Below are 25,563 nucleotides of genomic sequence, written 5' to 3'. Positions count from 1 at the left end.
GTGGGGCAGAGTCGAGAGATTTATTTGCAGCTTCTCGCTGACTTGCGCGAGAGGTGGGGGCAGGTCCATTCTAAACCCCTCCCCATTAATCTACTCAGGTTTTTGCTTGGTTTCTCACAAAGTCTCGCGAGTTTTGTCAGGGAAACCGGCCTAGGTGAAGAGACCGAGAAGGGGAGACCGGGTGGGAGGCCCTTGCGCTTAAGGGCCTGTGGCTGGTTTAGCCGATGCTGTGGCTGGTACTTCGCTGATGGGGAGGCTCTCAGGTCGCCCGGAACAAACTTCCCAATGGGTGATTGAGAAAATTAGCGGGTAGAAAATCTTGAGGGTTGGAGGCATTTTCTTTCCCCTTGGCTCCGCCCTCTTCCTGTTCAGCGACCTGGGCGTCTGGCCCACCGAGGGGGAAGGGCAGCTTGGCGGGGCCCTCGAAGAGTGCTTTGCGCACGCGTGAATCCCGGTGTGTGAGTGTTTGTGTTCGCGCACGCGCGCGCGCGCGCGCGCTCCCGCATTTAGGAAGCTTGGGAAGAACCGGTGTGCTAAGAGATGAGCGGGGAAAGCATAGTCCCCTGTCTTTGGTACCAGACACTTCTGACTGTGCGCTGACCCTCCCCACCCAACCAGCAGCCTTTGCCAGAGGGGCTGTGGTCCATAGCCTCTGTGCGTTTTCACTTCAGGACCAGGCACGAAAGTAAGCTAACCTCAATCATGAGGTCTTCCTTATCCACTCACCTTGTACTTTCCACCCCGCACCCTCCAGCACTGTGTCTAGATTTCTCAAAGAAGAGTTTTGCATGAACGGGAAATGCGTTTGAAAGCAGAAGAAGATAGCTGGATCGTAAGAAGTCAGTTCGTTTTAATGAACACTTCTGCTCTGCTTACCATGTGCTTTTTGAATGTGGATTGTCTATTAAGCATAAGGTTTTATTAACGAAGCAAGAGAGTTTTTATAGGAAAAAGTTTTAAAAGTTTTTCCTCCCTACCATTGTAATGGTAGCAACTAAGTTTTTCTGTTCTACATGGTAAATTACTGTGGTGTTTCGAAAGCTAAGGGGGACAGTGTGAATTTGGGGTCCTTATCCTAATGCGAAGACCGATATGCAGTTATGTTAGATGTCTATTATGTTTTGGTCTTTCCTATTGCTGTCACTTTTATTTCCTGCTAATCCCCCCCCCCCCCCCCTTTACAGAAGTCTTGAGACTTTTTGGAGGGAAGCTAAAAACTGCTGATTTGGGTTAGTGATTGCTGTCACTTAGCAAGGATCATCAAAAGTGTGTTTGAAAAGTATTTGTCGTTTATTATGTTTGGTATTATGTAAGGGAATCAAGTACAGTTATTTATAAAAGTATTTTCTTTTGACCATTTTAAATGCATTCAAAATGCAAAAAAACAAACAAAACGTATGGACTGTAATTTTGCCTGTAACTGATAGAGTGACAGCTTAATGTGGTGTAGCTCATCCCTTGAAGTGATACTTTCTGGTCATGACCTCATTCAATCTGTCCTTTGTTGGGTAAATTTCTTTGGATACTGATTATTTATATTTCCTACCAAATCTTCTTGAAGAAAAGACACATTAATTAGAAAAACAATTCAAGATTTAAAAGTTATATACAAGACATTTGGCTAATATATTTTATCCCTTACAGGTTAAAACAAAAATGAAGATTTTTTCTGAATCTCATAAAACAGTATTTGTTGTGGACCACTGCCCTTACATGGCAGAATCATGTAGACAGCATGTTGAGTTTGATATGCTGGTGAAGAATAGGACCCAAGGAATCATCCCATTAGCCCCCATATCTAAATCATTGTGGACTTGCTCAGTAGAATCTTCCATGGAATATTGTAGAATAATGTATGATATATTTCCTTTCAAAAAGCTGGTGAGTGTGAAGTACGAGCAAAATATATGATTTTGGGGGATGTACTTAACTGCTTATTACATTTTTTATATATGAATTTGCTGTAGATTAGATTTGACTTAGAACTGTTTATTTACTACTTTAAAAATGTGATATGTAGAACTTAAATGTCATGTGTATTTAATTGGCACCAACAGTAACAGCTAACACTTATGGAGCACTTACAGGTGCCAGACATATTCCAAAGTGCTTCATATATATTAACTCCTCTAATTCTCACAACAATCCTTATAAGGTAGCTACTGTAATTACTGGGATAATATAATCAAAATGGAACAGGCACTGACCATTGATTGTTGGCTAGCCTAAGCAGCAGGGATGTTGGCTGTAAGCAATTTGTTAGACTGTGCTGGTATGTACCATCTGAATACCAGCCTTTTTTATTACTGCCATGTTGGATATGTAGAAACTGAGGTAAGGATATATTAGAAAATATATCAAATGATGGCTGTGCGCCCTTTTGGGAGAAGGGTGAGATCATTTCACCCTTGATAGTATTTTTTTGGTTTACATTTTACTTTAAAATTTAGAATAAAGTCCATATCCATTATTTTGGCTTTCAGTGCCCTATGTGATGTAGCTACAGCTTTTTTTTTTAAGCTTGTCTCCTGCCCTTCTGTCTGCTTTGACCTTCACCCTTTTGAGGGTACTCACTTAGAGACCTTTGCACTTGCTGTTCACTATACCTGGAATTCTCTATTCCCAGCACTTTCCATGACTGGTTTCTTTTGGTCATGTTGGATTTCCTTCAGTTGCCACTTCTGTAGAGAGCCCTTCTATGTCCAGCCAACCTGAAGTAGCTAACTACCTTTTTTTCCCTCTCATTTATCACTCTCTGAAATGATCTTGTTCATTTATTTGTTTGTTTCCTGAATTGATCTCTTATCTTACCACACCTGCCAAACCCCTGGCTTTCCCCACATTGTTACAGAACTGTTTTATTCCTCACTATATTCCCACATCCCTACAGCTGAAAACAGCACCTGACATATACTAGGCATTCTATATCTGTAAATTGAATGAATGATTCAGTCAACAAATCAGTGCTAGAGACTTCATATTATTTTATTTTTAATTCTTTTTATTATTAACTAGTGACAAACTTTACATTTTAAATATAATGGGGTCAAGTGGAATGGGAGTTGAATACTAATTATTTCTTTGAAATCTGTTAGGTGAATTTCATTGTGAGTGACTCTGGAGCACATGTTTTAAATTCTTGGACTCAAGAAGACCAAAATTTGCAAGAGGTATGGTTAGGTTATGAGCTGTGGCATTTTTGAAAATTGTCTGAATGTGGTAATACTTCATTAAAAATGATTACTTTTTTTTTTTATCAATAAAGTGTATGCACATAGTTTTAAAACACCAACTAATACCAAAGAAAAGCAGCTATTTCCATTCCAATCTTTCCCTGCTTCCTAAAAGCAAATTGTCAGCTCTTGCTCATTTAGTATATTTCTAAATGACATTTTTTTTACTGCAATTTATAGAGTTCTCAGGTTAAACTTTATTTACCATTATTGTTGAAGAGGATTTACTTTTTCTATTTCCTCTCACCCATGCCACTATGTCTGCCCCCTTCTTTTCCTATACATCTCAATTTTATTACAAAAATATTGTCAGACTTCAGGAGTTTTTGTCTTGCTTTTGTTAGCTAACTTAATAAAGTTAGAAAGTGTCACACTATGTGGGACAGTTTCTATTATTATTTTCCCTTTCAGACTAGGAAAAGGCCTCAGAGCGATTGACCATGTTCACACAGTATTAAAAAGCAAAGCCAGAATTTTACTTCATCTTTATCTGGTTATAAAAGTTAAACTTTTTTGCCCTGGCTGGTCTGGCTCATTGGTTAGAGCGGTGGCCCACGGTCCAGAGACCCGGGTTTGGTTCCCGCTAAGGGCACATACCTCGGTTGCAATTTGTCCCCAGCCCTGGTTGGGTTGTGCGGGAGGCAGCCACTCAATGTGTCCCTTTCACGTCGATGGTTCTCTCTCTCTCTCTCTCTCTCTCTCTCTTTCTCTCTCTTTCTTTCTCTCTCTTCCTCCCACTCTATCTGAACAAAAATGGAAAAATGTCCTCGGGTGAGGATTTAAAAAAAAAAGTTAAACATTCTTTCTGCTATATTCCCCAGCACCACAGCATCCTTCCCCTAAAATGGTACTTTTTATTGAGCTTTTCCTGTATATAGTCTATATATAGTCATTTATACACAGTATTTTTTTTCCTTTTTTTATTACTTTTTATAAATAGGTAGTACATATGTAGTTCTAAAATAAAATATTCATATATACATACATAGTACACATGTACACATATATGTAGGGGTGTGTGTGTATAAGGAAAAGGTAAACCTTGACAAGTTTCTTACCATCTCATCCCCTGTCCCAGTTAGTGATATGCTAGAGCCTGCTCATACCAGCTTGGGAGAGCCGACTGCATGCACCTCCCACCAACTTTATAGTCAGTGAAGCTTAAAATTGGCTATGGTGGGAATATTGAACCATAGATATTGTCAAACACTGCAAATTAGGGCTTTCCCCACCTTTGGAAAACTGGTTTACCAGCACATCACTGTTTATCCCCACCACTGTTAGGTTTTTATGGGTCTTTCCAGAGGATCTTTATGTGTATACAAAGCAAAGTCCTCCTACTTTGTTCTTTTCAAGATTGTGTTGGCTATTCTGGGTCCCTTGCATTTCATACGAATTTTAGAATCTGCTTGTCAATTTCTATAAAGAAGTCTACTGAGATTATGAGAGAGATTATGTTCAATTTATAGTTCAGTTTGGTTAATATTGCCATTTTAACAGTATTAAGTCTTCCATCCCATGAACATGGGATGTTTTCCACTCATTTAAATCTTTAATTTCTTTCAACAGTGTTTTGTAGTTTTTAAAGTAAAAGGCAAAAGATTTATGCAATCTGAAGAGAAACCAGAGTATGTAGTTCTTAAAGTAATATAATTTGCACTTTTTTTGTTAAATTTATTCCTAAGTATTTTATTGTTTGTTGTTGCTATTATAGATGGAATTGTTTTCTTGATTTTATTTTTTTAAGTGTTCATTGTAAGTGTATGGCAGTACAGTTGATTTTTGTGTATTAACCATGTAGCCTGCAACCTTGCTGAAATTGCTAATTATTTCTAATAATTTTTTAGTGGATTCCCTAGGACTTTCTATGTACAAGATCATGTCATCTGCAACAAAGATAGTTTTACTTCTTCCCTTCCAATCTGGATTTCTTTTATTTCTTTTTCTTCTCTTACTGCCCTGTGGTGAGACTGGACATCATTCTTCTGTTTCTGACTTTACAGGGAACACATCCAGTCTTCACCATTAGTATGATGTTATCTGTTAAGTTTTTCGTAGGTATCATTTATCTACTTAAGGAAATTTCCTTCTATTTCTAGTTTGTTGGAAAAGTCTTAGATTTTGTCAAATGCTTTTACTTCAATTTTGGGGGATCATGTGATTAAAAAAAAATTTTTTTTGATATAATATTCACATTAATTAACTTTCTGATTTTAAATCAACTTTGCATTCTTGGTATAATCCCCTTGGCCATGATGTATAATTCTTTAGATATGTAGCTCAATTCAGCTTGCTAGTAATTTGTTGAGGATATTTGTGTCCATATTTATAAGATACACTGGTCTATAGTTTACTTTTCTTGTGATGTCTTTTCTGACTTGTGCATACTCTTGTCAACATAACTGTTTTCCCTTTTATTTAGCTAATGGCAGCATTAGCTGCTGTCGGGCCCCCTAATCCAAGGGCAGATCCAGAATGCTGCAGTATTCTACATGGTCTCGTTGCAGCAGTGGAAACCCTGTGTAAAATTACAGAATACCAACATGAGGCTCGTACTCTACTAATGGAGAATGCAGAGCGTGTTGGAAATAGAGGGCGAATAATTTGCATTACTAATGCCAAAAGGTGAGACATTTATCACAGTAATCTTCACAGAGGGAATTTTCATGTCCTGTTGCAGCTATTATTTTAAAAAGAAGGGACAACATGTTAGCATTTAAGCATGTCACAAGTGGCCTTTCTAATATTTAAGCCTTGTTTATCTGATTCTAAAATAAAGACTCATTTCAATGAAAACTTTAGATTGTCATCATGTAGGTTAATTTGACTTCTCACTAGTTTTTCAGCTGGTTATTTGGTGGTGTGAATGAACACTTTAAAGACGATTCTTATTGTTATTCCTTTAAGTTTATTATATCTTTTTTATGCCACTAGTGATAGTCATGTGCGAATGCTTGAGGACTGTGTTCAGGAAACGATTCATGAGCATAACAAGCTTGCTGCAAATTCAGATCAGTGAGTATAATCCATAAATGAAATAAATATTTCATTTTATATTCCTATATATTTTTTGTAATTATTTCAATAATTTTAATAGTAACTAGTAGAATTCTCTTCTGACCCTACAAAGTAATCAAAAGATGTGTTTGATCAGAAACTTTTTCCTGCATTTTTCCTTTTACTTTAAAATTTTACTTTTTTCCTGTAGGAAAGGTGATCAGAACTATAACAGTGTATAAATTTATAATGTATATTTGTTTTGATGGCTCGCTCTCAAACTCTTTCAAATATGTAAAATGAGTAAATTGTTGTTGGCATTATTCACTATGGACCAATGAAAACAACAAATTGCAGTATATGATTTTTTTGAAAGATAAAAGCTATTAAAAATAAGTTTTGGACAGTTGCAATGTGGAGTCTAAATTATTGAGCTATTACTAATTTCCTTACTTGGACTTATGTATTATTATGATTGAATAGAATTATTCTCACTAGGAGAAACATGCTGAGATATTCAGGAATGAAGTATCATCTCCCCTGCAATTTACTCTCTGATGGCTTAATTAAAAAAAGTATATATCTATTTAGGTATGTATAGAGAACAAATAAAGCTATCACTTAGTGAATCTAGTTTAAGGATATATCAGTATTCACTATTACTTCTCTTTCAATCTTTCTGTAGGTTTGAAAATTTTAAAATTAAAAGTTGGAAACTTTTTAGCATTTTAAGCTCTGTATTCTTAGAATAACCAATTATGAGTTATAGTTAGTATTGTCTGATTTTATCCTTAAAAAACATTAATTAAAAGGAAAGTAATACACAATATGTTAATTTCCTCTGTGGCATTTATCTATTGAAAATTATACCTGGTTATGAGAATTTTCTTTATTCTGTCCTTCTAACACACAAAAATCATTTTTGCACTTGAATTTAATTAATATAAATTATTCACTTAATGTTCATACAACAATTACACAGTTTTTCTAAATATTTAACTTTTGTTTTAATAGTAGTATCTGATTATAGAGATATACTGTTTTGGTATATTAAACTTTCAGTAGTTTACCTGCCTAGAATCTTTACATAGTATGTATTCTTATACTCTAAGTGAAAGTTTCTCTTTAAGTCTCATGCAGATTCAGAAGTGTGAGCTGGTCTTAATCCATACCTACCCAGTTGGTGAAGACAGCCTTGTGTCTGATCGTCCTAAAAAAGAGGTGAGTGCAGGAATAATGGAAGAAAAGATCATTGTTAGTTAATAATAAATGCTGACAAGGAAGGGGTAGCATTATAATGATCACATTGCCAACATTTTCTGCCAAGAAAATACAAGGTGAGGCAAAAGTAGGTTTGCAGGTGTGTGTACATGAAAAAGTTTATTCTTGTTATTATTTATTAGTTATTTTATCATTTTCCAGATGAACAACCATAAACCTATTTTTGCCCCACCCTGTATTTACAGTTTTCAAAGTAACCTGTATAGCAAAAATAATTAAGTGTTTCCTGTTTTGCTTGCCTGTTGATGTTTAATTAAATGTGTTGTAGCCCGGCCGGCGTGGCTCTGGATTGAACCACATGGACCGAGAGGTTTGCATGCCCGGGTTGCAGGCTCAATCCCCAGTAGGGGACGTGCAGGAAGCAGCCGATTGATGTTTCTGTCTCTCTCTCCCTTTCCCTTCCTCTCTTTAAAAAAAAACAATAAAAACATATTTAAAAATAAATTAATTAAAAAAATAAAAGTGTTACATAGTTTGTATTGTTCCTAAAATCTCAGTTACTGCAGTGGGTTTCAGTTGCTTTAGTGACATTTTATTCCATAAAAATTTTTTCCCTCATTAGAAAAGTAATACACTCTAATAAAAATACATTCCAATAACTAGATATTAATTTTACCCATTCAGATGGGGAAAAAACTAATTTTCAACCTTGCTTTTACTTTTTAAATAAATTTGAGTGTTTTTAAAGGAAAAGATAAGTATGTTGATTGTTAAAAGGATTTGCATCACATAATATTCTCCATCAGTAGTCTATGTTTAGAAATATAGATATATGTATTTATATAATTATATTAACTGTATGTTCTTATGTTCAGGTTTTTCATTTAGCCTTATTTAATATAAACATGTGAAGTATTACCTTAGTCTATGAATGTTTTATAAAACGGTACTAAAATGGTATTAAAAACATTTTTTTTTTTTTCGTTTATTGATGTTAGAGAGGGGAAGGGACAGGAAGAGAGAGAAACATTGATGAGAGAGAACATTGATTGGCCACCTCCTGTATACCCCCACACTGGGGATCGGGCCCACACCCTGGGTATGTGCTCAGGCCCGGAATCAAACCAGTGACCTCTTGGTGCATGGGTTGATGCTGAGCCACACTGGCTGGGCCATACGTGGTATTTTTAGCTCATTAGCTTTATTGTTGTGTTTTTAGGTGGTTTCCAGTGCAAGCTCCCTTTTTATTAACTTTTTCTGCCTCTTTTGATAATGTGGCAATACGTTGGCTTTACTTTGTGATAGCTAAAAAACTTATTTATAATAAGTATTGTTACCCTGGAATGAGTAAAGTTTTTTATTACCTTGTTATAAATAACTTTTGGCTGCCTTATCACAGTTATTGGTGATAAAATACAATGTTTGTAGTGATTTCCACATTCCTTATAAGTAGTTCTATCTTCAGATCTTTGTCTTCTCTACAAAATGAATATTTTCTACAGTGTTTCTATGGGCCACTTCAAATCCATTTTGCATATAGATAAATAGAAGTAAAGTTATAAATGAAAATATATATTTAAATCAACAACTCTAAGTTTTAAGAGGACAGGGAATTTACCTGTTCACTGCTGTATCCTCCAATAGTTCACAAAGTTTCTGGCATATAATGCAGTCAGTTTACTTGGTATGTATTTGTTGAATGAATGAACATTTCTTCCTAAATAATGAACATGTTTAATTTATGGACCTTTTTATTTTTCCAAATTCTATGAGGTAGAAACACTAAATTTTTATGGGTTGAAGTAAACTATTTAGCACTTGGTTACAATGTATTAATGTTTTGTGGGTTTTTTAATATACTTTTCCGTAGTTGTCCCCTGTTTTAACCAGCGAAGTTCATAGTGTTCGTGCAGGACGGCATCTTGCTACCAAATTAAATATTTTAGTACAGCAACATTTTGACTTGGCTTCAACTACTATTACAAATATTCCAATGAAGGTAGGCATTTCCTTTTCCTGCTGTTTCGAAAGCTCTGTTTTGCTTTTTAAACATTTGTTTGACATGTATTATTTATTTTAATTGAACCTTAATTTTTTCTCCCCATATCATGTTTTCTGTTTTGCTAGCCCACATTCACTGTCTTTGACCAGGTCAGTAAATACTGAAAAGCACCAAGAAAGGATCACAGAACAGAATGCTGTATTTTTCTCTCTAATAAGAATATTCTATATCAGCTTTTTTGTTTTTAATTATGTTCTTGTTATTTTCATCAAAATATAACCTCTATCTTAAATGATTATTTTTTCTGTGATTCTTTTTCTGACAGTTGTGTTATTAGATTTTTCTTGCATTGTGTATTCTAGTGGGTCTTTTATTTTCTGTATTTTTGTTTTTGCCCACCAAGTATGAAGGTGTTTATAACTAATAAGTCTGGCTAGGGGAAAATAGCTCATACTTTTAAGTTATTACCCTACCTGAAAAACCAAATATATGATTCTTATGATATTTTTAATGAATATTCTTAGAAATCTGTTGCCACCTGTTCATTTTCATTATATTTTCATTTAAGTTGTCTAGAACTAGCATAATGCTTGTCCTATAGTAAGCTTTAAATGAATTTTTACTAAGTGGAGTTGATTTTAATTTTATTGATTTATTGATTATGTTTAGGAATGAAGTAAATACCATATCTAAAAATGCAAAGAAACTTTCTTATAAGTCCCAATTTCATTGTTTTGCTACCATATGATGAACACTAAATTTCATGAGAAATATCTTTCATTATTAATTTCCTCCTTATACCATTGGCTGGCTCTTTAATAGAAATTGTAGCTTTGTCCCATAGAATTGACTTGGATGCAGAAGCAATTAACAAGTAAAGTAGCATAATAAGTCTACTTTATTATATATAATTTCACAAGTTACAAGAAAAATACTCGGAGGGTGACAGATACCTTGTTCTTAGAATTTTATATTTGTGTGCTATTGGTGTGTTTCTTTCTTCTCTTTTTTTTTTTCTTGTAAATAGATAATGTTGAAGTTCCTATTTACTATTTAGTGGAAACAAGTTACTAAACTTGTTTATTAGTCAGTATTTGCTTTTTTATATAATTGATGTCTGCTAATTTACACTGTAGGTATTTAAAGATGCTCTTTCCTTCTGTAAACAACAATTTCACTTTCAATTTACATAAACTATTTCAATTACATTATATTTATTTACAGACAAATTGTGTATATTTGTGCAAGACTGCATTTGGAGTAAAAAAAAATTCTAAAATTTCTGGATTAATCATGTGTTAATTCTGACATAATAGAAGAAAAATAATTAGATGCTCTATTATGGATAGCCAATAGTTTTTTAATAGAGTTCCTATTTCAGTGGAAAATTATTGCATCTTTAAATAGATTAGTTACTGAGCAAACTGTACCATTATTATAGCTAACTTTTGTTTGGTATATTTGATCTCATTTTAAGCAAAAAGCAAAATTAATAGTTCATAAATAATAACTTTATTATTTAGAAAACAAAACCAAGTTATTTTAAATTTTGCTTTAAGGAAGAACAACATGCTAACACATCTGCCAATTATGATGTAGAGCTACTTCATCACAAAGATGCACATGTAGATTTCCTGAAAAGTGGTGAGTAAGAGACACTGGAAAGTCTTATTTTGTGACATCTAACCTATGAAAGCATGCTAACAGCTTTGAGATACTCTTCAGTATACAAACCTGATTAACTTTAGTTCATTCCTTTCCAAACTTATCTGACAATGTCACCTATTAATGGCCACGAAACTAGTGTTCTTTCTGTAGAATTTACTTTGGGGAAAAGTAAGCTACTGTAAAAGGGAGCCATTAGAGTCATATCAGAGTTTTTCTTTCTAGGCAAACCACCTTGGGAAAGAGAAAAGAACAGGAGCTGACTTGAAAGAATGATAGACTTACAGCTTTCCTGGGTACAAATAGGTTGTTTTGAAATTTAGTGTTATTTTTTCCTCTGAAAAATACTTGAGTCAGTAGGTCTTTTTTCCAAAACTGATTTCTGCAACTGTATTAGCATGGTTTAGGGGAGAAGACTCTGGAGTTAGGAATAACAGTTTCGGGTAAAGCTTTGCCACCAGCTAGCAAGTCCCGTGTGTTTCTAGACTTCAGTTTATGTACTTATAAATTAAAGATGCTCGATTAGATGAACTGTAATAATCCATCCTAAACATAAATTTCTAATGGGAGAAAAACTGTTGAGGTAAGTGGATATATTAATGTTTAACAAAGGAATGTAAAGAACTTGTTTTTGAAAATACAATATGTGGAAATTACTAAGAACTTGTGAAGTAATATCGATTTGTAAAATACTGATTTTGAAAACTTAGTAAAATGGTAACAATATTCTTTGTAACACAACTTATCTCTCTAAAACAGTTGTTGATTGACTTAGAGCTCTCTATTATACATGGATAACCTTTGTAAAATACTATGGTAGCAATAGAAATAGAGTTCTGTGGGAACACAAGGGGTTGCATGTGATTATACCTCTGAGTTGGGCAAGCTTTACAGAGGAGGTGACATTAGAACTGGATTTTGATGAGTAGGTCTATGCTTTAGCCCAAATATCTTCTCTAAGCTTCAGGTCTATACAGATGGTCCCCAACTTACAATAATGGTTTGACTTACGATTTTTTGTTTTTTCAACTTTATGATGGTGTGAAAGAGATACTCATTGCGTAAAATTCAAACTTTGAATTTTGGTCTTCTTCTGGGCTGGAAATGTGCATTATAACACTCTCTCATGATATTGGACAGTGGCAGCAAGTCTCAGCTCCCAGTCTGCCTTGTCATCATGATGGTAAACAACTGATACTCTACAGTGTACTGTTGCCAGCATTTTTGGGATATTGTGTTTTGAGCACATTTAAGGTTGGCTAGGCTAAGCTATGATGTTCAGTAACTTAGGTGTATTAAACTCAGCATATCCAAAACAACTTATGAGCTTTGCCTTTTAACTGGTTTTCTAATGTTCCCTCTCTCGGTGAATGACCCTGTTGTCTACCCAGTTATATAAGGCAGAAACCTCAGAGTCATTTTTAAGACTTCTCTCTGTCATTCTTCGTATCTAATCTATCATCATATTTTCTTTTTGTTTTTATTTTTTTGGCTTAAACAACAGAAATTTTATTTTCTGTTTTGGAGGCTAGAAATCGAAGATCAAGGTGACTATACGGTTGATTTCTTCTGAGACCTCTCTCATTGGCTTGTAGACGGTTGTTTTTGTCTTCACGTGGTTCTCTGTATTATCTATCATGTCATCACATTTTCTTGATATTATCTACCAAGTATCTCTCCTACATTCACATCTGCATCTCCACTACTATTACCATCTTCCTATTAATAGTAACCTTAATGGTATGTCTATCTACTCTTGACCTACTAACTAGAATAGCTTTCACAGTGTTAATTATGACATATTCCCCTTATGTTAAAATCCTCTAATTTTTTTCTGTTTACCTTAAGATAAAGACAAAACTGTTTAAATTTAAATGTCTTACAAAACTGTTTAAATTGCAAAACTCTTCATGTTCTCACCTGTCAGAGCATCTTGGCATCTGCTGTCTTCCTTGCCCAGATACTATTTCCTTCATTTCTTTAGTTAATTTCTGTTAGTTCTTTTAGAACTCAAATTGGTTTTCACTTCTCAAAGAAGCTTTCCCTGATGTTTCAGCACAGGTCAAATCTCTTCGTAAAGACCCTCATAGCACTGAATATATCTTCTTCAGAGCTTTGTCAACTTTATAGTTTTGCATTTATTCATTATTTTATTAATATCTATTTACTACAGACTGCATTCAGGCAAAAAATGCTTACTGTTATATGTTACATATTTACTTTCTAGATCTCTCATTTCATATTTTTTCTCATAAATTTATTAGGATTCAGTATAACTGGTTTTGCATTTTAGATTTCTAAAGCTTTAAGTACTTAGCCATGTTATTTTATTATTTAATGGTGTGAGAGGGGAGCAATTGTAGATTCTTGAAATTTAAAAAAATTTTGCTGTTGACTTTCAGTGCAGTGTCTGAGATGATTAAATTAATGAGAAATTTGGAGAAAAATTAAATATTTATTTTAATCATAGCTAATATTCAGACTCTAGTTGATATTTTTCTAGAAGACTTCATAAAAAAGATATTCTCCCATCTTTATAAAATTTAAACTCTTTCAGAAATTATGGATAAACAATTTGAAGTTTGTGGTCTTAAATATAACATGAGTGTTTCTCTGACTTATTTTTAAAGGTGATACCCACTTAGGTGGTAGCAGTAGAGAAGGCTCATTTAAAGAAACAATAACATTGAAGTGGTGCACACCAAGGACAAATAACATTGGTAGGTATTTTAAAAGGTTCTTAAAGTGTTACAAAGGACTCATTAATTTGCTTCTTTTTGAATTTTTATTGTTTTACGGCTTCAAGAAACAAGTTTGCTTTTTTCTCTTTTGTGGAAATATTCCTTTATATTCTTTCAAATCAGTGTTTTCTTCTGTTTCAGAATTACACTATTGCACTGGCGCTTATCGAATTTCACCCGTAGATGTAAATAGTAGACCTTCCTCCTGCCTTACTAATTTTCTTCTAAATGGTAACTTTCATCCTTTAATTGTTTTGACTGAGATTATTACAAGTGACATGAACTCTGGAAAAGCCTTTTTTTTTTAAACATGGTTTAATCATTTTATTTCCCAAACCTGTTTTAAAGTTATATAATTGTAAATGCCCTTGACTAGTTTCACTAATGTTTAAAAATAAGATGGCTTTATGTCTTTCAGACTATTGTATCTAAGTAAATTTTATTTAATATATTTATTAGTACAGTGATACCTCGGTTCTCGAACGCCTCGGTTTTCGACCAAATGGAGATTTGAGAAACTTTTGTCTCGGAATCCGAACAAATATTTGGAACTCGAACTTCCGAGATGAGCCGAGTTGAGCCGAATGGCGTTCATTCGGCCCAGCATGCCTTGCTTGCGTCATCAGTGTGAGTGCAGAGAGAGAGTCACGCTTTGTGGAGTCACGCTTTCCTATTGGTTTCATTGCTTCAGTTCTCGAACAATTCGGTTCTCGACCGTCCTCCTGGAACGAATTATGTTCGAGAACCGAGGTATCACTGTATTTTGAAGTTAAAAATTTGACTGTTAAAGTCTACACGTTTTTTTTTTTTTTAAGCTAGTATAATATAGACCATTTATCTTGGCCTATTGTATTTTAAGTTACAAAGTATATATGGATTTGTTTCTCTTTGAACACTATACCTTTATCATAAACATATTATTCTTATACATGTGGCCTTAAGTCTGTGGTTTCTTTGCATGAAAAATTTATTTATTTTTTAAATTTTTATTTATTGATTTGAGACAGAAATGCATCAATTTGTTGTTTCACTTATTTATGCATTCATTGGTTAATTCTTGTATGTGCCCTGGGATCTAACCTGCAATCTTGGTGTATCAGAATGATGTTTTAACCAACTGAGCTACCCAGCCAGAGCCTGAACATTTTTTTTTAGAAAACCAGATTATTGGATTTCATTTACTAAATCTAAATTCTAATAGCTTCTCTGGTGATTCTTATGGTCAACTAGATTTTTGAACCACTGATAAGATGAGTTAGCCAGCCTTTATCATAAGGTTAATTTCATGGTTATATTAAGCACAATTTGATTATAAGACTCTGTGAAGTCCAGATTAAATAACATTTGTTCATGTGAAATAGAAAGTAGTTATGATAACAGTGCTGATGAGTAGGTATTGTAGAACTGAATTGAGATTTAGCTTTCTCCTCCAAATGTTTTATATATTTGATAACTTGAGGGTTATTCAATAGTTGTATCACTTTTCTTCTTGATATCCAGGAGAAAATTTTTATTTATTTATTATGTTTTTAAAGAGTAGTTTATTGATTTTTAGAGAGAGAGGAAGGGAGAGGGGGGAGAGAGAAACATTGATGAGAATGAAACATTGATTGACTGCCTCCTGCACGGCCCCTACTGAGGATCGAGCCCAAAACCTGGGCATGCACCCTTGACCAGGAATCAGACTGTCAACCTCCCTGTTGAGGTTGAGACAATGCCCAACCAATTGAGTCATACCGGCCAGGGCAAGAGAAAAATTTTATATGAAGTTGTAATGGAATGAATATAACCAAACATTATACTAGAGACCATTATATTTATTTTGAAAAACCACCTGCGTAACTATGTAAGCTTGGAGTGACCAAGAGAAAGCTAAGGCTAGAATTCAGACTTTTTGGACTTGAAAAACAGATATACTAAATTAGCAATTTAGTAAATTATGCTTGTTAAAATATGAGGGTTAATAAATAAATAAATAAACTAGACATAAACCTTAATGGAAAAAAATAAGGCCCATTTGAATTTCATTACTTTTGACAGGTCGTTCTGTTTTATTGGAACAACCTCGAAAGTCAGGTTCCAAAGTCATCAGTCATATGCTTAGTAGCCATGGAGGAGAGATATTTTTGCACGTCCTTAGCAGTTCTCGATCCATTCTAGAAGATCCGCCTTCAATTAGTGAAGGATGTGGAGGAAGAGTTACAGACTACCGGATCACAGTAAGACTCTAATATCTATAAATTTTATGATTTGAGTACTGTCATCATTCAGCAAGTGGTTATTGAGTGCCTATTATATGCTACGATATGTGACAAAAAGAGCTTTGGGAAGTTGATTATTTATTTTACTTAGGTGAGTTTCCTTCAGTACTTGCTCAAAAGAGTTATTTATCACTATGTAGTCTTCCTTATGTATTTAGTGTATACTTAGAAGTATCTGAATAGCATCACTATACTGGAATTATACAAAAGCATATAAATTGATTTGAACTATATTTTAGGTGGAACTTTATTTCTAGTAACTTACATGGCAAACAAAAACATTTCAATAGTTAGATTGCTGCTACTTTGAAATAACACTAAATCTTTGTGTTATTTAAAGGTGTATACAAGAAAATTTGTGTCTTTTTTTGGTAGAAATTCTGTTCTTATTTTAATTTTTCACTCCTCCTCCCCTAATTTATATTTGGTATTTCATTGCTGTCTTCTTTTTGAGGTGGTTGTGATAATTAAATGTGATTGATGTATATGACTATACTTTGTAAACCAAAGTGTTATATACTGTAAGTAATTGTTTTTGATTAGGCTTTTCTTTATTGTTTTTACATTTTTCTAAATAAGGAGAACACTAATAAATATTTATTGTAGAAAATTTAGAGATACAGATATCTTTTTAAAAAAGACTATAAATTACCTATAATTCTATTATTCAAAGATAAACACTGTTAACATTTTGATATGTCAAGGTAGCTTTTTAGTAAGCAAATTGGTGTTCTATTGTGATTCACTAATTTTTTTTGTATATGATATAAAAGTTAAATTATAGAAGTGAAGAAAAATAAGTGGGTGGGGCAGGAGGGGCTGTTAGACAAAATGCTTTGTTGCATACATATCACAGGACAGAAGACATCAGGGAGACAGACTGTTACATGTAATCCATACTGAAACATTAGAAAATAGTTTCTAATTTTATCTTATTTGGTTATCATTAGGATTTTGGTGAATTTATGAGGGAAAACAGATTAACTCCTTTTCTAGACCCCAGATATAAAATCGATGGAAGTCTTGAGATCCCTTTGGAACGAGCAAAAGATCAGTTAGAAAAACACACCCGTTACTGGCCTATGATTATTTCACAAACCACCATTTTTAACATGCAAGCGGTAAGTGTTAAATAGTTTCAATTTTTCTTCTAGATTAGTTATATATTATTTTCAGATACCATTTCTCAAGCAAAGAATAAAATATATGAGTTTGCTACAGTTAAACAATTAGTAACAAAAAATTGAAGTGAAGATTATAGATTATCTTGCCATAGTGATGTTAAAAATCAATTGAAGTTCTGTCTAGATGCTTTGATATTTGATGTTCAAATCAGATTTTCTTTTTTTTTCTTTTCCTTAAAAAAAAAATGTAACAGGTAGTTCCATTAGCCAGTGTTATTGTGAAAGAATCTTTGACAGAAGAAGACGTGTTAAACTGTCAGAAAACAATATACAACTTAGTTGATATGGAAAGAAAAAATGATCCTCTACCTATTTCCACAGTTGGTACAAGAGGAAAAGGCCCTAAAAGGTAGCTTTCTTTCTGTATATCACATTGACTTGATACATACTGTTTTTTTAGGCTAACTTACTCCATATATAAATTAATATGTTTCAGGGTGTATATGTATATATACACACACATATACATAATTGAGATGATATTATATAGCACAATTGGATTCATTATAACTTAAAATTGTACCATTAACTGTCTAGGAAGAGAAAAGAAGTCCATCTTTAATTATTTCCTTTTACTTTACCAGTAGCAAGTGACATTTTAATATTTTTAAAGCGTATTTCTAAGATTGTTATTTTAAATCTTTACTTCAGAGATGAACAATATCGTATCATGTGGAATGAATTAGAAACACTTGTCAGAGCCCATATCAATAATTCGGAGAAACATCAAAGGGTCTTGGAATGTCTGATGGCCTGTAGGAGCAAACCCCCAGAAGAAGAAGAACGAAAGAAACGAGGAAGAAAGAGGGAGGACAAAGAGGACAAGTCAGAGAAAGCAGTGAAAGATTATGAACAGGAGAAGTCTTGGCAAGATTCAGAGAGGTGACTTATTGATATTAATATAGCACCATAGTGCCTTTTAGCATATCACATTCTGCATATAGAACATTCAAACCTCATTTAATAGAAGTTCATTTAATGTGTATTTATTTCATTTCTAAAGATTTTATCATTCTTAAAATCTAACAGATCTTAGACTTAGGTATTTTTTTTTTACTATTGGGGCCAAGATAATGTTTAATTTTTATTCTAATTAATTTTCTGAAAATTATAATTCAGGATATTTGGTATATTTTCTTTATGTGTTATGAATATTAAAGATATGTTTTTATTTCTTTAATATTCAGTAAATATTGAATACCTGTGATGTGCCAGGCATTTAGCGTAAGATCCCTGCCTTGGAAGAACATACAGTGTGTGGTAGAGATAGGCAAGTAAGTCAGTGATTACAGCAGAATGTGGAAGATGCTGTTACAAAAATAGGCACAGATGCCCTTGGGAGCACAGCGGAAGAGCATAGTTCTAATTCTGAAAATTTTCCTCAATAGTACAGCTTTTTTCTTAGTTTGTGATTTATAAATAAAAGTATCATGACATTAGCTAGCTTCATCTTCTACTTTCTTGCCAGAAATCAGGCAAAGAACCAGGTAAACAAATCAGAACTTACTGTGAAAAATTTCAAACGTTTATTCTACTGTGGAATACACATTTAGCCACCATCTACTTTGAACAGTTATCAATTCCTGGCACTTTTCACTTCATATATATTCATATCCACTCCCTTCACTACCACCACTATCTAACTCCTGCATGGAATATTTTGAAACTAATTCTAAAATCATATTCATCCAAAAATAAGTAGAAAGTAGAATATTTTTATTTTCTTTTACTTAGAAGTTTACTTCTTTTTTAGCGCCACCAAACTTCTTTTTTTTTTTTTCTTTTTATCCTCACCCGAGGACATTTTTCGATATTTTGTTCAGATAGAGTGAGCGGGAGAGAGAGAGAGAGAAACATCGACGTGAAAGCGACACATCGAGTGGTTGCCACCCACACGACCCAACCAGGGCTGGGGACAAACTGCAACCAAGGTACGTGCCCTTAGTGGGAACCGAACCCGGGTCTCTCCGGACCGCAGGTCGATGCTTTAACCGCTGAGCCAAACCGGCCAGGGCAACGCCACCAAACTTCTGAAACAGAATTGGCTGACTTTAAGAAAAAGGAAGGTTGGGGGATTAGGGGGAGAAAATTAAAAAAAGAAGAAGACAAGTGGGGAAAATATTCTCATTCAGAGCCCACTGTAATTCAAGTATATTTCTATATATTTTGAAAGTGTTTTTGTTCCCTTGGGAAATTCAAAATAAACTTGGAGTTAAGTTTCTAACTTGTGGGATATAAATACATATCCACAGTAGATAAACTAGGGGAAAAAATGATAGTAAATAATTTAATCTATTTTTCTAATTTGAAATAGTATTTTGTCCTTATCTTTAAAAATTAAAATTGTGATATTTCTTTCACAAGTCACATTTCTTTTTAATATGAGTTTCTTAAATTTTTCTCCATTCTTTTTTTATATTTTACAGCTAACTACATTACTCAGTTATTAGACTACTATGATGAAGGAAAAGGGGAGACTTGTGTTTAATTCATTAAGTTCTGTTACCTGACTTTAGATTGATATTTAGCTTCTGATTAGTTTCTAGGTTTACTTTGTGAATGCAGTTATCTTTTATTAGGACTGATCTGCAAAGTGTAGTTTAATTATTGAACCATTTAGATTTCTAAAAATTTAAACTTTAAATTTTATTATTGGTCCTTCTAAAAGATTAAAAGGCATCTTAGAACGTGGAAAAGAAGAGTTGGCTGAAGCTGAAATTATAAAAGATTCACCTGATTCCCCAGAACCGCCAAACAAAAAGCCCCTTATTGAGATGGATGAAACTCCAGCAGTAGAAAAATCAAAAGGTAAGGTAAAACTGTGGTAATGTTTTTAAAAAGTTCTTCAATTTTGTTCTGTTTTGTACAGTGTTATTTAATATTGTTGTGTATATCAGGAAGAGTTACTAACTGCTCCTGTTGTTTAGGAGATTCTTTGTTCACAGCCTTGGAAAATATAGGCAGTAAATATATTTGTCATTATTGAAGAAAGAGTACTGTCATACCTTCATTAATGAAGCCTTTAGAAAATAAGTACTTGTACTAGAAAGTCTGTGTTTTAAGAAATTTTAATTATGTAAACTTGACTCTGTTTATGTTCCTGACACTATACTAAGTGCTAGGTTATTGAAGACAAACTCTTTTCCCTGAACCCTTACTGGATTTAGGGAAAGATCTAATATCACCCATAGATAAATTAAAATGTGGTGTGAATGAGTATCGGTAAAGGTATTATAAGTAATATTTTTATTATAAAGTCTTTTATTTCTTATTTATGAGCTGAAATGCTTAATTTTCTCTTGAAGGAATTCTAGGCATCAAAGATAGGATTTGTGTTTGGAAGCTTCTAAAATCATAGGCCTTAGTTATCTTGAAGAAAAAATGGGAAACAGTATGACAGAGGACTGTCTGGTTTCTTGCCATTATGCTCCTCCTCAGGTGGTAAGACCTCAGGGCTGGCCAGATTACAATATTGGCATCACATCTTAGGGAGACCATAGATTTGCTTGTTTTTTTAATACACTTCTGCTATAGTATATGTATTGTTCTACAAGCTAATATTCTCCAGTTCACTGATTTCTTTGAAAGCAGAAATAAAGGCAGTCTTACCATATTTGCCTCTTGGGCATTTGCCGGGATGCCTGGGAAATAATTAAATATGTTGATAAATTATTCTACTTCTCACATGCACAAATATGCCACTATTGATTAGGATGAGAAATTAAGGTTTAATCTAAACAATGCTTCAATGTTGCTTGGAAAATAGAACTCAAAAGTTATTTATAGTGGCAAAATATTGCAAGCAACCAAAATGCGTATTAGTAAGAAAATGACTAAATGATGGTGTGTCCATAGGGTGGAATTCATACAGCCCAAGAATAATTATTGCCACAAATGCCCACTCTTTCCTCTTGCTTATGTACAGGGTGGGGCAAAAAGTAGGTTTACAGTTGTGAGTACATGAAACAGAGTTTGTTCTTATATTACTTATTAATTATTGTATTATTTTCCATATGAACAATTGTAAACCTACTTTTGCCCCAACCTTAATATCATTCAGACTTCAGCTTAAACAAGTTCTTTTTCAGGAGCGGTTTCCCTGACCTCCTTTCACAATTGTCAGGTATTTCTTTGTGCTTCCATTGCATCCTAGGATTACTGGTTTGAAAGCACTTAGAGTACTGCATTCACAATGCTTATTGATATCTTTCCTTTATGATAATTGTGAAACATTTAAAGGCAGGGACTTTTAAAAATGTCCTGTTATATCACTACCACCCAATGCAGTTCCTGGCCCATAATAGAAGTTCAATGATTATTTGTTGAATAAATGAATTAGTGAATGAATATGTAAGTTTTAGGGTTTTTTTATACAGGTTATAAAACCATATATTCCATAATCTCCATTTTGTTTTGTGTTTTAAAAAGTTACCAGCTTTGGCCAGGTAGCTCAGTTGGTTAGCATGTTGTCCTGATACGACAGGGTTGCTAGTTTGGTCTCCATTCAGAACACATACAAGAAGCAACCAATGAATGCATAAATGAGTGGGACAACAAATCAAAGTCTCTTTCTCCCTCTCTCCCTTCCCCCACTCCCCCTCCCTTCTACCTTCTCTCTCTCTCAAAAAATAAATAAATAATTTGTTAATTTAAAAAAGTTTTTATACACATATACACTAGTTTTTCACTTATAATTAAATTAAATAGATCCCTGATGTCTTTCACCCAGAAAACACTGCATAGAGGGGCCCATATGAGAAACAACTTGATTAAAAATCACTGTCTGCCTTAATAACGTAATGTTCGAGGCTAGTACTTGAAACTTATTTTTCTTGCATTCTATTTTACAACCTAAATCGTGTGTCTCTTTTTATTGGCAACTTATGTGGGCCTTTTATTAATCTCAGTTTTCATCTGCTTTGAAAAATGACCTCCTAGGACTCTCCAAAGTGAATATTGTGCCTGCTGTATACTCTTCATGTAAACTTGGGCTATTCCAAACATGAACTCTAAATAGATTTGGAGAAAATCTATTCAGCTTTCTCTGTATGATGCAATCACAGAAAAACTAAAATACAATCTTACTGATATAGATTGGCATTGAAAAAAGACTAAAATATTTATATTTGCATATTGTGGATAATTTTATTTCCTCCTTTATGTTTTGTTATTTTCTAAATTTTACCTAATGAATATTTTTTTGCTCTTCTATTAGGTATATAGTAGTCTTTCATTGTGGTTTTATTTTATGTTTCTCTCGTACTAATGATGGTGAGCCTCTTTTTATTTGCTTATTTACCATCTGTACGTTTTCTTTGATGAAGGATTCATTCAGACATTTTGATAAAAAAAATTAGGCTGTTCTTTTATTGTTGAATTTTGAGAATTTTTTTATTCAGGATACAAATCCTTTGTTTGGATATATGATTTGCAGATATTTTCTCCTAGTGTGTGGCTTGTCCTCCTCCTAACGATGACTTTTGCAGAATACAAGTTTCTAATTTTGATGGTCTAAGATACCAATTTTTTTCTTTATGATTATTCTTTTTGTGTTATAGGTATGAAATCTGTGCATTACTCATCACAAAGATTTAAAAAATTTTAAAAAGTCTTTTAGGAATTCTGTCATTTTAGATTTTGCATTAGGCTATGATCTATTGTGAGTTTTAAAAAAAATAAGTTGCTAAGTATGAGTCAATGTTCATATTTTTGCACTAACATCCTAATCGTTCCAGCAGCATTTGTTGAAAAGACTATCCCCTTGTCATTGAATTGCCTTTGTACCTTTATTTGAAGTCAATTGATTTTATATAGTAGTCTATTTCTGGGTTTTCTTTTATGTTCCATTGGTCTATGTGTCTGTCCTTTGCCACTACAATACTATCATCACTACAAGTAGAGTCTTAAAATCAGGTAGTGAGTCTTCTAACTTTTTTTCTAGTTTTCAAAGTAGTTTTGGCTATTTTAGCTATTTTGCCTTTTCATATTGTGTAGAAAAGAGTTAACATAGCAAGCCTGAGTCTGTTAACATTAGAAGAGCCTGCTTGCAAATTTGGCCCTTCGCTGGCATCTGGGAACTTGGCTTTTGATGAAGTTATTTTGTCTTTCATCTGAACTGAATACCTGCTTTCCTTCTGGGAATCTGGAATTTTGGTGGTTGTAGTTTGGCAGAGAATGAATGCTTTTGTGACCAGCAGCCAATAAAAACCTTTGACTCCAATGCGCCTTCACAGCAGAAGTAACCTCACTGGAGGGAGAGAACATGGAAAGCCTGCAGATGGATTCCTCTAGTCTTTGCCCACTGATCTGGCTATGTGTCCTTGCTGTGTTGCTGTAGTGATTCTTAGCTATGACTTTAACTTTATATTTAGTCATTTGAATCCTTCCAGCAGATCACCAAACCAGTAGGTGGTCTTGGGGAACACATAAATTTTTGAATAAGAGGAAGATAATATTGCTTTAGTTGTATAAAACAATACAATTAAATGTAAATTTAAAAAATTTGTGCATTTTGAAGTAATGAATCATTCTACCTTTTCTTCTTCTTTCAAATATAACACCAGGACCAGTGTCCTTATTAACCTTGTGGAGTAATAGAATCAATACTGCCAATTCCAGAAAACATCAGGAGTTTGCTGGACGTTTGAACTCTGTTAATAACAGAGCTGAGTTATATCAACATCTTAAAGAAGAAAATGGGTTTGTATTATTTATTGTAGAAATTAGTTTTGTTAATTGCCTTGTAATAAGTTAAAATAGAATGAACACTGCTTGTTTGTTATGTCTAGCAATTTTTATTACTAATATTATGAATTGATACATGTTACCTGTAAAGAGGAAAAAAAATAACTTATTTGATTCTTAGTACTTGTTAAAGGCATGGTTATGTTGATTGTAACTCTGAAAGTAGTTACTTCATAGAGCATTTTTTTCATTGCTCAGTAAACATTACAGAGGGAAAAATTATAGTACGTAGCACTGAATCTATAAAATAATGGAAGAAAAACATTTTCTGATTAAATAATACAATATTAGGAATATTTATTTCAATGAGTAAATCTCAGGCTTATTTTAACCTCTTTTTTAGAAGACCTTTTTATAATGTTGGTAAAGGAACTTCTTTACTGAAAAAGGAAATAAATCTGACTAAATGTCAGAAGTTTTTTTTCTTAGTTTTGCTTGTAGAAATATAGTGAAAAAAGTGGCCTTTGAAAAGAAACCTTGGGGCCCGGCCGGTGTGGCTCAGTGGTTGAGCATCACCCCATGCACCAAGAGGTTGCTGATTCGATTCCCAGTCAGGGCATGTGCCCAGGTTGTGGGCCCGATCCCCAGTGGGGGGCATGCAGGAGGCGGCCCATCGATGTTCTCTCTCATCGATGTTTCTGTCTCTCTTTCCCTCTCCCTTCCTCTCTCTAAAATCAATAAAGAAAAAAAAAAGAAAAGAAACCTTGGGAAAGTCACTCTCTCTGGGCCTCAATTTTCACTGTTCTATAAAACGAGGAAGTTAGACCAGTTAGAGGAATCCTAACCTTACGTTTTTTCTAAAGTGCTGATATTCTTCTACTTGATGAATATATTAGTTTAATTTCATATGAAAGTTATACAAGGAGAAAAAAATGTATCGATAGTTAATGTTTTATTTTACCTACTCATTTTTTTTCTCCTGTGTTTCAGAATGGAGACAGCAGAAAATGGAAAAGCCAGCCGGCAGTGAATCATGACTTGAGGAACTAAATTTACTATATTGCATAAATATTTTGGGCAGAATTTGATATAAGTACTTTTGCAGCAAGATTGTATAGTTATGTTGCCTGGACTGGTTTTTACATTTTTAAAATATTTCAACTAACTTTATCTTTTTTGTATTAATTGTAAGATTGGCACATATGTCAAAAAAAATACATTTGAGATTTGTCCTCCCAAATCACACAAATTTATTTTATGGTAAAGGGGTTTCCCTGTGGAAATGTTTTTTAAAGAATTCTTAGGCTTCTCTTTGCCAAATAAAACTATTAAAATATTTGAAATGCAAAATATTGGCGTATTCCTTTAAAAAAATATATTTATTTAATGACTGACAATTTTTATAAATGAAAAAAAAACTTCTATCAGAACTTAGGATACATTTACAGTATTTAATATAAAACATTGACCGGTTAGTCTACAGCATATATAGTGATTTTCCAAAAAAAAAAAACTCTTGTTTTTGTTTGTTTTTTATTTACAAATTTTTTTGTTTATGTGTTGCCCATTTAAAAG

General features: G+C 33.5%; 1 protein-coding gene across 3 annotated transcripts; it reads left to right on the top strand.

Annotated features, from left to right (window-relative positions):
* The first annotated feature begins 141 nt into the window (after nucleotides 1-141).
* INTS13 (integrator complex subunit 13) lies at nucleotides 142-25,338 on the top strand. 3 transcript variants are annotated; one of them, XM_036252555.1, is made up of 17 exons: nucleotides 142-685; nucleotides 1,645-1,881; nucleotides 3,096-3,170; nucleotides 5,656-5,858; nucleotides 6,168-6,248; nucleotides 7,361-7,451; nucleotides 9,322-9,450; nucleotides 11,013-11,097; nucleotides 13,749-13,838; nucleotides 14,001-14,090; nucleotides 15,900-16,078; nucleotides 17,071-17,241; nucleotides 17,499-17,653; nucleotides 17,956-18,186; nucleotides 19,973-20,112; nucleotides 23,868-24,003; nucleotides 24,979-25,338. In XM_036252555.1, the coding sequence occupies exons 2-17, from the start codon at nucleotides 1,657-1,659 to the stop codon at nucleotides 25,016-25,018; spliced, it is 2,121 nt and encodes a 706-aa protein (XP_036108448.1). In that variant the 5' UTR covers nucleotides 142-685; nucleotides 1,645-1,656; the 3' UTR covers nucleotides 25,019-25,338. The 3 variants fall into 3 exon arrangements, with proteins under 3 accessions (XP_036108448.1, XP_036108450.1, XP_036108449.1); XM_036252556.1 differs by lacking the exon at nucleotides 142-685 and adding an exon at nucleotides 740-839; XM_036252557.1 differs by lacking the exon at nucleotides 14,001-14,090.
* The last annotated feature ends 225 nt before the right edge of the window (nucleotides 25,339-25,563 follow it).

The sequence above is a fragment of the Molossus molossus genome, unplaced genomic scaffold (genome assembly GCF_014108415.1).
Source record: "Molossus molossus isolate mMolMol1 unplaced genomic scaffold, mMolMol1.p scaffold_m16_p_10, whole genome shotgun sequence".
Taxonomy (NCBI): Eukaryota; Metazoa; Chordata; class Mammalia; order Chiroptera; family Molossidae; genus Molossus; species Molossus molossus.
Note: the sequence above shows the minus strand (reverse complement) of the source record. Positions and strands in the feature narration are given on the sequence as shown.